This window comes from Eptesicus fuscus, chromosome 15 (genome assembly GCF_027574615.1).
Source record: "Eptesicus fuscus isolate TK198812 chromosome 15, DD_ASM_mEF_20220401, whole genome shotgun sequence".
NCBI lineage: Eukaryota > Metazoa > Chordata > Mammalia > Chiroptera > Vespertilionidae > Eptesicus > Eptesicus fuscus.
The window spans coordinates 75,734,537-75,745,649 of NC_072487.1; the positions used below are offsets into that span (position 1 = coordinate 75,734,537).

The 11,113-nt window shown below is 53.9% G+C and overlaps 1 protein-coding gene across 3 annotated transcripts in view; it reads left to right on the plus strand.

The window, feature by feature from the left end:
* The window catches only part of ABL1 (ABL proto-oncogene 1, non-receptor tyrosine kinase), a 95,636-nt gene extending 84,982 nt beyond the window's left edge, over positions 1 to 10,654 (plus strand). For 2 of the 3 annotated variants that reach the window (XM_008152514.3, XM_028127074.2), the window contains exons 6-11: positions 359 to 536; positions 2,242 to 2,426; positions 4,129 to 4,281; positions 5,415 to 5,504; positions 5,868 to 6,032; positions 7,062 to 10,654. In XM_008152514.3, the coding sequence (XP_008150736.2) occupies positions 359 to 536; positions 2,242 to 2,426; positions 4,129 to 4,281; positions 5,415 to 5,504; positions 5,868 to 6,032; positions 7,062 to 8,776 (2,486 nt within the window). In that variant the 3' untranslated portion in view covers positions 8,777 to 10,654. Of the gene's footprint in view, positions 1 to 358; positions 537 to 2,241; positions 2,427 to 4,128; positions 4,282 to 5,414; positions 5,505 to 5,597; positions 6,033 to 7,061 lie in introns of those variants that run through there. The other variant, XM_028127075.2, reaches the window with a different exon arrangement.
* The last annotated feature ends 459 nt before the right edge of the window (positions 10,655 to 11,113 follow it).

Sequence of the window (11,113 nt, forward strand, 5' to 3'; positions counted from 1 at the left end):
AAGAATTTTTAACGTTTCTTCCCTGAAGTGATTCTGTAAGTAGACATAGCCATCAGACATAACCATTGAGGGTAAACTAAGGATGATTTTTAGGCCATTTGACGTGGGCCTGGCCTTGGCTCCTGAACTCACTGCTAGCCTCTTCCTGTAAGGTCATTGGCTTGAGAGGAAGACAAGAGCGTGGGCATGTCCCTCCCACAGCAGCACAGTCTCAGTCACAGGTGCTTGGAGCCGTATTAGGAGCGGGAGCAGAGTCAGCATCCATGTCAGAAGCATCTCCGTCAGTGCCAGTCCGTTCTGACATTGGTTCAGTTGGGAGGAGAGCAGCATCCTGAAGCCCTCGCTGTCTTGTTGGCAGGGGTCTGCACCCGGGAGCCCCCGTTCTATATAATCACGGAGTTCATGACCTATGGGAACCTGCTGGATTACCTGAGAGAGTGTAACCGGCAGGAGGTGAATGCAGTGGTGCTGCTGTACATGGCCACTCAGATCTCATCAGCCATGGAGTACCTGGAGAAGAAAAACTTCATCCACAGGTAGGAGCCTGGCCCCCAGCCTCCCCTCCCCACAGAGCCAGGCAGTGAGCGGGGCTTGGGCATCCTTCTAGAAAGGCCCAGCCTCTCATGTTAGTGCCGGCAACACTTGAAACAAAGGCGAACACTGAGTCCTGACACTGCCGGCTTCGGTGTGCGGAAGGCCGGGCCTAAGAAACACCTCACTTTGGAACCATTTGGAACTAAGTAGAACATTAAATGATTCATAAAAGGCGTCCTTCCGAGTCGGCACAGCTCCCTCTGAAGTGGAGGCTCGTTGTTCCTCCAGGCCCGGTGCGTCCTGATGACCTGCTCCTGAGGCAGTGGGCGTTGCTTTTGCACACATTTGCGGTAATAGCCAGTGCGTGGGTCTTGTTTCTGCGTGGGGTGGTTTTCCCCCTCCCGTCTCCTTATTATCACTTGAGTCTCCACTTAAGTTGCTGTCATCTGGGTCAGCGATGTTCCCACAATTGTCAGAATTGTGTGTCTGTGGTTCTAAACGAGGCGCCTTTGCTGTGTTAAAGCCCGGAGTGCTTTGACCTTCAGGTGAGCCACAATTACCTCGGTCTTCGCATTCTTCCGTGGTGGAAGTGGCCTCCTAGCAGAGACAGCCAGTGCCGGACAGAGCCTGATGGCTTTGCCGGAGGCTTTATGCAGGATGTTCTCCACGCCACCGGGGTGACCTTTCCTACCCAATTAACTGGAGGATGAAACCTGCACGTGAGATTCACAGTGAGGAACAGAGGAGCATGTGTGAAGTGCTGCGCTTCCTTGTACGACAGATTTTCTGTGCTCCACGAGACCCTGATTCAGATGCGCCTGTCACTCAAGAATGTGAACCCTCTGAGGCTGCAAATTGAGATTTCCTGACTTCTGGTTTGCCTTGCACAGCAAGGTCCATTCCCTCTTCATTCAAGCAAACTTAGAATCCTTTACCAAAATCCTGCTAGGCACAACTCTTCTGTATTTCATTTCCCTCTGGTTGCTGATGATGACGCTGTCCTATGCAGCCATGGCTTTAGCTGCTGCCTCGGCTCATTGCTCCATTCCTGTTTGCCTTGTGATTTCATGGCTAATGTCCTTGAACCAAAGATTAGACTCCTACTCCCTGGTAGAATCAGGAGGCAAGAGGAAGCCAATATACGGAGAGAAGTTTCGGGATACGTTTGGATAAGCATCAGAAAGAAAGAGGAAAGTAGGAAACAGTCCAGGCAAAGGATGCCATGGGCTTTATTTTATTTTGTCCTACCAAGTCTGGACAGCACAAGCGGAGACTCGCTCTGCTGTAAGTTTCTCGAGGACTGGCCTGTGTTTTTGTTCCTGGCATAGGGCAGTGACAACCGGACAGACACTTAGGTGACACTTACTGTTCTCTAGGCACCAGGTGAAGCAGTTTTCACAGAATGAATTATCACAACCACCCTCAGAAGTAGGCGCTGTGATTATCCTTTTCATTGATGAATGAGGTCACTGAGTCCCAGCGTAGTGACCTTGCTCCAGGTCACAGGGCCAGGGCCGCGCCAGTGCCCCCTGCTGCCTCTCACCATGTTGGGAGCCCAGGTGGTGCTGCGGGCCGGGCACTGCTCCCCGGTGGGAGTTCATGTGAGTTTCCCGGGGACCAGTCTCCCTTTTTCCATTGTCGGTGGTGGATTTGTGAGGCTGGAAAGCCAGCCGGGACCTCTCATGGGTGAACTCTTTCCTTTCCCAGAGATCTTGCTGCCCGAAACTGCCTGGTAGGGGAAAACCACTTGGTGAAGGTGGCTGATTTCGGCCTGAGCAGGTTAATGACGGGGGACACGTACACAGCCCACGCCGGGGCCAAATTCCCGATCAAGTGGACCGCGCCCGAAAGCCTGGCCTACAACAAGTTCTCCATCAAGTCCGACGTCTGGGGTAAGGGCCCCTCAGCTCCCTCCTCGCCCGCCCAGGGTGTGGCTGCTTTCCTGTTTTGTTTGTTTGTTTTATTTTTCTCCTCTTGCTTTTTCACTGCCTCTTTCTTGCTCTTTTGCCCCTCCCCCCATTATTTAATTCTCTTTTTTGCTTGTTTCTTTTTCATTTAAAAGTCGTTTTTTCCCTGTTCTCTCTTCAAAATGAAGTAAAAATGAGCTTTTTCTTCCAAAATAATTGAGGTTAACTTACCCTTCATCTTCATTCTAAGTTTGCTGCTTCGTTTTGGGGCACCTAGCCAGCCCTGCAGGGAGTGCTCTGTAGTTTGGTTTGGGCTTTCAGTAGGCTTCTGCCCTCTGAAGCCTCATGTGACAGTATTGTACTTTTACTTTTTTAAAGAACTCCTGGTGGCAAATTGTAAGCACACCCTAAAGAAGACAGAGTTGCCTAATGAGCGCCGCTGCCCCATCCCCCAGCTTACTGCTCATCACCTCCTGGTGCTCTTGCATCTTCTGTGCCCCGCCCACTCCACCGACCCTTATTTTGAAGCAAATTCCAGGCATCTTATTACTTTGTCCATAAGTATTTCAGTATGAGGCTCTTAAAGATGGCATTTTCGTTCTCATAACTACAGTGTCCCCCTCCAAAAATTGACAGTAACTTCCAAATATTATCAAATATCCAGTTAGTGTACAACTTCCCCATTAAATCATAAAAGTCACACTTTTTGCCCTGGCCAGTGTCCTCAGTGGTTAGAGCGTTGGCCTGTGCACCAAAGTCTCGAGTTCGATTCCTGGTCAAGGGCAAGAACCTGCGTTGCGGGTTTGCTGTTATTTTCCTTATTGATACTCAGGCTGTCTCCTCTTTGGCTGTGGGAACGTCACATGGCTCCTCGTCCCTTTGACACGACCCTTGTAGCTTTCGATAGCGCCTGTGATATTTCCACACATTCCCGGCCCTAGACCTGAGCCACGCATTTCTCTAGGGAGGAGTCAGTTCTGCTTCCTTTAACGGGATTGGGAATGTCAAGGCTGTACTCAGGGCCTGCAAAACTTTCAAAGATTTTGAATATATTTTTATTGGTTTCAGAGAGGAAGGGAGAGGGAGAGAAAGATAGAAACATCTGTGATGAGAGAGAATCACTGATCGGCTGTCTCCCGCACGCCCCACACTAGGGATTGAGCCCATAACCCGGGCATGGGCCCTGACCAGGAATTGAACCTTGACCTCCTGGTTCATAGGTCGATACTCACCTACTAAGCCATGCTGGTGGAGCAAAGATTTTGTAAGGTTCTTGAGAGTTGGAAGGGACCTTAGAGAGATCTCATACTCCAGTAAGGAGAGGCGGCCTGGCTGAAGCACAGAGCTAGTTGTCACAGAGCTAGGAGTAGAAATGGCCTCCTGACATCTAGCCCTAGATCCCTTCCACACATATCCCCGCAGGGTGGTCACGTTACCTCCAAGACCCTGGAGGGGCTCATCGCCGCAGCCCTCTTCTCTCCTTCAGCGTGTTCTGGTCTGTGGGGGTGAGTGAACTGGAAGCTTCATTCTGTCCTGGGCAGTTAGGAATTCAGAGCCTGGTAAAATGTCAGTGCCTGGCCTGTTTTTGAAGGTGTAGCTTCTGATTCTACACAGGTAACCAGTTGTAAATGTAGAATACTTAAAGTCGGCACGTTTCAAATAACCTTTCTTATTCCTTTTCCCCTAGCATTTGGAGTACTGCTTTGGGAGATTGCTACCTATGGCATGTCGCCCTACCCGGGAATTGACCTGTCCCAGGTGTATGAGCTGCTAGAGAAAGACTATCGAATGGAGCGCCCGGAAGGCTGCCCAGAGAAGGTCTACGAACTCATGCGAGCATGTGAGCCTTCCCCTGCCAGTTCTAAAAATTACATGTGGGCTCTGTAAAGCATTCCACTGCGGGAGTACGTATGTAAAGCAATGAATGAACTAATTTGATACATATTTTTGCAGACTTTTTTTTTTTCTCTTTAGTTTTTCTCTATCCCTTTATGTGTGAGGGTTTTTTGTTCTTGTTTTAATACAAAATTGGGATTGATGCATACCAAACTTGGATTTCTTTTCAATAAATACAAACTCCTGGGCCTACCTTGACACATCTGTTGTAGTAGGTAGACACTCCAGGGGACGTTTACCTGGTTGGTTTTATTATATATATATAAAACCATTCCTGCAACTTTCTTTGCACTTAGCAGTGTGACAGACAAATCTTTCCACGTCCATAATTTGGAGATGTCTCTCCTCTCCTCCCCCCCCCCCCCCACTTAATTTTATCTAGCTGTTTAGCATCCCATTAGGTGACTTATTCAGTCCTCTTTTCATGAACATGTGGTTGTTTTACACATTTGTTTGGGATTTTTCCATAAGCAAGGCTGGTGTGAGCACCCACACACACACTTCTGCATTGTACTGGTATTGCTAAACGTTGAACTGTTGGCTCAGAGAGCTGTGTGCATTTTAAGTTTTGATAGATTTTGCCAAATTGTTTTTCAAAAAAAGTTGTACCAGCTTATACTCCCACCAGAAGTGTATGTGAGTGACTCTACATCCTCACCCTGATCAGTCCTTCATCCTCATTTTAATCTCGTGGACTAGCATTTCTTTACTAATGAGGGTTTTGGACTTTGATAACGTGAAGTAAGGGTAAAGTAGAAGGCGGCCTATTTGGTTTAGTCATTCTGTGCACTTGCTAGAGTGGGGTTGGGAGAAAAATATTTGTAAATGCAGTTCCGGCCGTCAACATCTCTCTGGGGTTTTACAATCCATATGCCTGCCAGTATCTGCAGTCTTTTTAAATTCTTAATGTCTAATAGGACACAATGGCCTTCATCACTTAACTTGTCACACCAAAAGATGGATAGCAGGAGTGGAATACTTCTTCCAATTCTAGACTTTTCCTTGAGAATTGCTAGCCACACACTTGTTACTGTTAGCAAGGCCTCCTGGGTGGTCTGACTCCTCTCATCTGTCCAGGTTGGCAGTGGAATCCCTCTGACCGGCCCTCCTTTGCTGAAATCCACCAGGCCTTTGAAACAATGTTTCAGGAGTCCAGCATATCCGATGGTAAAGTGCCCGACCTTGGGGTGCCTGCCTGCCGTGGGTGAAAGGTTGGGGTAGGAGGGGTGGTTGTAGGGGACTCCAGCCCTGGTCCTTTAGTTCACTTCCAGGGAGAAGTGCACGGGCCAACAAGCTATCTGAGACCAGAAAGCTGGACAGAAGTGTTGAGTGTGGAGCTCTGTCCTTCGTAGCCATGCAGAATTCTGAAAACTGAGTGTGGTTTCCTTATCATTTTTATGTCTTTTCTGTAAATGTGTGTAGATGACCTCTGTTACTTTAAAAAGAAAAAGAAAACCAACATCCAAAATGACCCCATACTAATGGCTGCTGGTTTGTGTGTGTGTTTGTTGTTTTTCTGGTGGTTCTTAGAAGTGGAAAAGGAACTGGGGAAAAAAGGCATGCGAGGGGTTGCAGGTACTCTGCTGCAGGCCCCAGAGCTGCCCACCAAGACAAGAACCTCCAGGAGAGCCACGGAACACAAAGACGTCACCGACCTGCCTGAGACGCCCCACTCCAAGGGCCCGGGAGAGCCTGGTATGTCGTCCCTGCCCCATCCCCACTGGAGGCCCAGGGCCAGTGTGGCATGTGGGACGCAGTGAGTGGAACCTGCACAGAAGGGCAGGCAAATCCCATGTTAGTAACCCGGCGTTGAAAGGGGGGTGCTCCTCTCCCGAAGCACACATCCCCCACCCCCGTGAACCATCGGCTGCCATTGGCCTCAGCAGTTAGGTCAGTCAGAGAGGCAGAGGTGCTCTGAAACCTGAGGAAGAAGCCCGCCTTTTCACGTGTCGCTCACAGCTGTGGTCCAGAGCGAGCGTCCTGTCTGGACTCTGAGAAGCGGGAGGGAGATGGGAGTGGCTCAGGAGGATTCTCAGTGTTGTCAGGGGCTGATCTGGTGCCTCCTGTGTGCCAGGCTCTGTTCGCAGCCAGGCTGCTCTGATGTAGCCGTTGTCCCCCTGTCCCCAACCCCAGAAGTCTGGGTCCTCCTGCAGACCAGCGGAACGAAAGTGCCGGAGGTGGGCCAGCATCTGGCTTGTAAGGGATGCTCTGATGGATCACAGACCAAGTGGGAAGGGACGGGGGAAGCTGGCAATGTGGGATGTTTTGCCCCAGCAGGACCTATAGAGCCATGATTCCCACGTTTTTTTGTGTTGTTTTTTTTGGGGGGGGCTTTTTTGTTTTTAGTGTTTTTATTGATTCTAGAGAGATAGGAAAGGAGAGGGAGAGAGAAACATCTATATGAGAGAGACATCGATTGGTTGCCTCCCGCATGCACCCCATCTGGGGTCAGGGATCAAACCTGCAACCCAGGTTCGTGCCCTTGACCGGAATCGAGCCTGCAACCCTCTGGTGCGCAGGCCGATGCTCTAACCACTGAGAATGCCAGCCAGGGCATACCCTCCGTTCTACCGATGAGAACGCTGAGCATGAGCAAAGGAAGTAACTTGCCTAGGCCTTCCTGAGCCCAGAGCCCAGAGCTCAGAGTAGGAGGCTAGCTGGGGGTTTCCTGCCCACTCGGGAGTCTTTAGTTTGGGCTTGTGGAACCTTCCCCATGTGTTTCAGATCCTCTGGACCACGAGCCTGCTGTGTCTCCATTGCTCCCTCGAAAAGAACGAGGTGCCCAGGATGGTTGCCTGAATGAAGATGAACGCCTTCTCCCCAAAGACAAAAAGACCAATTTGTTCAGCGCCTTGATCAAGAAGAAGAAGAAAACGGCCCCAACCCCTCCCAAACGCAGCAGCTCCTTCCGGGAGACGGACGGCCAGCCAGAGCGCAGGGGGGCCGGGGAGGAAGAGGGCCGTGACATCAGCAACGGGACGCCTGCTCTCTCACCCTCGGACACAGCCGAGCCGGCCAAGTCCCCAAAGCCCAGCAGTGGGGCTGGTGTCCCCAACGGAGCCTTCCGGGAGGCGGGAGGCGCAGGCTTCCGGTCCCCCCACCTGTGGAAGGCCAGCACGCTGACCAGCAGCCGATTGGCAGCCAGCGAAGAGGAGGGTGGCAGCAGCGCCAGCAAGCGCTTCCTGAGGTCCTGCTCTGCCTCCTGCGTGCCCCACGGGGCCAAGGACACCGAGTGGCGGTCAGTGACGCTGCCCCGGGACCTGCAGTCCTCGGGGAGGCAGTTTGACTCGTCCGCTCTTGGAGGGCACAAACGCGAGAAGCCAGCCCTGCCTCGGAAGCGGGCAAGTGAGGCCAGGTCTGACCAGGTGGCCAGAGGCACGGTGACGCCCCCACCAAGGCTGGTGACAAAGATGGAGGAGTTGGCTGATGAGGTTTTCAAAGACACGGCCGAGTCCAGCCCGGGCTCCAGCCCGCCCAGTCTGACGCCAAAGCTTCTCCGCAGGCAGGTTGTGGCGGTTCCTTCCTCTGGTTTGCCCCACAGGGAAGAGGCCGGGAAGTCCAGCGCCGTGGGGACGCCTGCCGCAGCTGAGCCAGTGCCCGCCACCAGCAGAGCAGGGCCAGGTGCATCTGGAGGGACCGGCAAGGCCCCCGCAGAGGAATCGCGAATGAGGAGGCACAAGCCCTCCTCCGAGTCCCCGGGGAGAGACAAAGGGAAGTTGTCCAAGCTCAAGCCTGCCCCGCCGCCCCCACTGCCGGCTTCTGTTGGGAAAGCCGGGAGGCCCTCTCCGAGCCCGAGCCAGGAAGCAGCCGGGGAGGCAGGCGCCAGCGGGAAAGCAAAATCCACGGCTGTGGTTGTGGATGCCGTCAACAGTGACGCTGCCAAACCCAGCCCGCTGGGAGAGGGCGTCAAAAAGCCCGTGCTCCTGTCCATGCCAAAGCCTCCGTCATCCACCAAGCCAGCGGGGACCCCGACCAGCCCGGTCCCCACTCCCTCCACTTTGCCATCAGCGTCCTCCGCCCTGGCAGGGGACCAGCTGTCCTCCACCGCCTTCATCCCTCTCATATCGACCCGCGTGTCTCTTCGGAAAACCCGCCAACCTCCCGAGCGCATCGCCAGTGGCACCATCACCAAGGGTGTGGTCCTGGACAGCACCGAGGCCCTGTGCCTTGCCATCTCCAAGAACTCGGAGCAGATGGCCAGCCACAGCGCCGTGCTAGAAGCCGGCAAAAACCTCTACACATTCTGTGTGAGCTACGTGGACTCCATCCAGCAAATGAGGAACAAATTCGCTTTCCGCGAGGCCATCAACAAACTGGAGAATAACCTCCGGGAGCTTCAGATCTGCCCGGCAACCGCGGGGAGTGGCCCGGCGGCCACTCAGGACTTCAGCAAACTCCTCAGCTCCGTGAAAGAGATCAGTGACATCGTACAGAGGTAGCAGGAGCCAGGCGTCAGGCCAGCCAGAGCCGCCTGCAGCGTGTGAGGGCTCCCGTGCCCGTGACGGTGGCTGACACAGGACCTGTGAGCTGGGACCTTGGCCCAGGAGCTGAGGGCCACCATGGAGTACCGCCCTACTACCTACATTGTGCACCCACTGTCCTGCACTTCCTCCTCCTCAGCCCGCCCGCTGAGCCTCTCCGTCAGAGTTCTGTCTGTGGGTTCCCGCCTGGTGGACTGCAGTCGGCACACCAGCCCTTCCCCACGGGGCTTCCGGACTGCCCTTCAGGCCAGCTGTGAAGGTGGGTGAGCGCGTCCTCTCTGTTTTTCTTTCTGGGGGATTTCCTCTGGCTATGCCTTCGCCTCCATTTTCCCCAAAAAGAAGTGCCCTGAACGGGAGCTCCGTCGCCAGGCCTTGGGAACTGTTGCCTTCACTCACCTGGTGGAGGGAGCCTGTACCCTCATCCTCCTCGTACCTCTCGTGCTTAAGACACGTTTCCAGCACTGCATCCTGGGAAGCTCTGCCAGCGGTCACTCGGCCTGCGCTGCTGCCGGGGCTGGGCCCTCACCATTTCCTCACGTGAAGGACAGCTCTCATTTGGGGGGTACAACAGGTGCTAACACAAGCCAGCCTTTGGGTCGCAGGAAGGAGGGGGACTGTCCTGTCACCCTGCTGCGTGTCCTCGAGCCCAGTCCCAGCTCTCCTGTGGCATGCACTGCCAATTCTGGGTGCAAAGCCCGAGGCTGAAGGGGAGCAGGGTCGCTGTCCAGCATGCAGGGCCAGGGGCAGGGCAGAGGGGTGGCTTGTTGTGCGAACACTGGTGCTGAGATGGCCCGGGCCCCGGCCTAGGCCGGTCTTCGGTGGCCCAGTGTTACCTTCCTTTTGAACTTGCAGGTGCCCGAAAAAGGCACTTGACCTTGATTTCTGACTGATCTCCATTCCCTCCCTTGTACTCCCCTAAGACAAAGTAGATTCTTGCAGGACTTTCTCCTTGGTGACAAGCCAGTCTTCAGTTTTCTGGAGTTCTTGAAGCATTTCACAGCTCTGCTCTCAGCACAGCCGGGACAGACGTGGGCACCGGCACACAGACAGGAGGAGCAGGACTGGGCCACAAAGCCCCACGAGTGTGGGCTGCACCCTCCTGGGCAAATGTCTTACTTAATGACCACGAGCAACACGTAGCCATCAGGGAGGAAGGAAGCCACAAAGAAACGACACCCTAGAGCGTCTCGAAGAGCATGTGTGCCGTCATCTCCCCCTGGGCTGCCCAGGACCAGGCTCGGGGCAGGGGCCCAGGTCTCCTTGACCGTGACCTAGAGCAGCTACTGAGGAGTGGGCAGGCACCTGCTTGGGTCTTACTCCAGGCCAGAAGCAACCCTTGGAGAAACCAGGAGAGACCCACCTTCTGCTCCCCACACCTGCCCGTGACCTCACACAGGCCGTTTTTACACTAATCACCCAGACTTGTATCTTATTTCTCTGGATTGTTTGATACTGTTCTCACAGCGCATCACCTCTGTGCCCCCTCAGACGGCTGTTCCACAGGCTGAGGGAGGTGCTAGCATACCGCCAGCGGCCTTGCAGACGAAGCAAACCGACCCACCGGTCCCTCGCCTCCTGTTTCCGGGAGGCACTGGCCTCTTTCTTCACGTGACGTGCCACTATATTTTGCATTTATCCTTTGGTATTACACTCGTGTAGACTGCTCTTTTATAAATGACATGTAAATAGTTTTCCACTCCCCTCCCTTCTCCAGTGCCTATGGGTTCTCTCTCTTGTTTTTGGTCCAGTACATTTGTTTCTGTGTATGACTCTGTTTTTTGAATCCACATCTCTCCTCCGTAGTATTTTTTAAATAAATGTTTACATTAGAATGTGCGTGGATTGCCTTGGTCTGTAACTTCCCTGTCGTCCAGAGCTGCGGTGCGTGTCGGTGGGAGGGCGCCCTTGCTTTCTGGAAGGGCTGGAGGCTCCGTGTGGGGTTTTGTGGAGCAGAGTGATGGCAGGGTCACAGCAGGATGCTGCAGCCTGTGTCCCCCTCGCCGTTCTCAGGCACTCGCCCTGCCCTCGCCTCGAGCCCTTCCTGCGCCCCGGACACTTCCTTGCCAGCAGCCCAGCTCTTGTCAGTGCACTCCTGGTGCGGGCCACTGCTGACTGGCATGGGCAAGGAAGACCAGCCCAGGGGCTGTGCCAGCTGTCAGCCGCCACAGCGTCACGGAAATGGGAGGATGTGATGCCCCAATTCCCTGCTGACCTGAGAGTAAATCCCTCCGCTGGTGCCCTCTCCCCTCGCCTTTGAACTCACCTTCTGCCACTGCCCTCGGCCCCGAAACACCC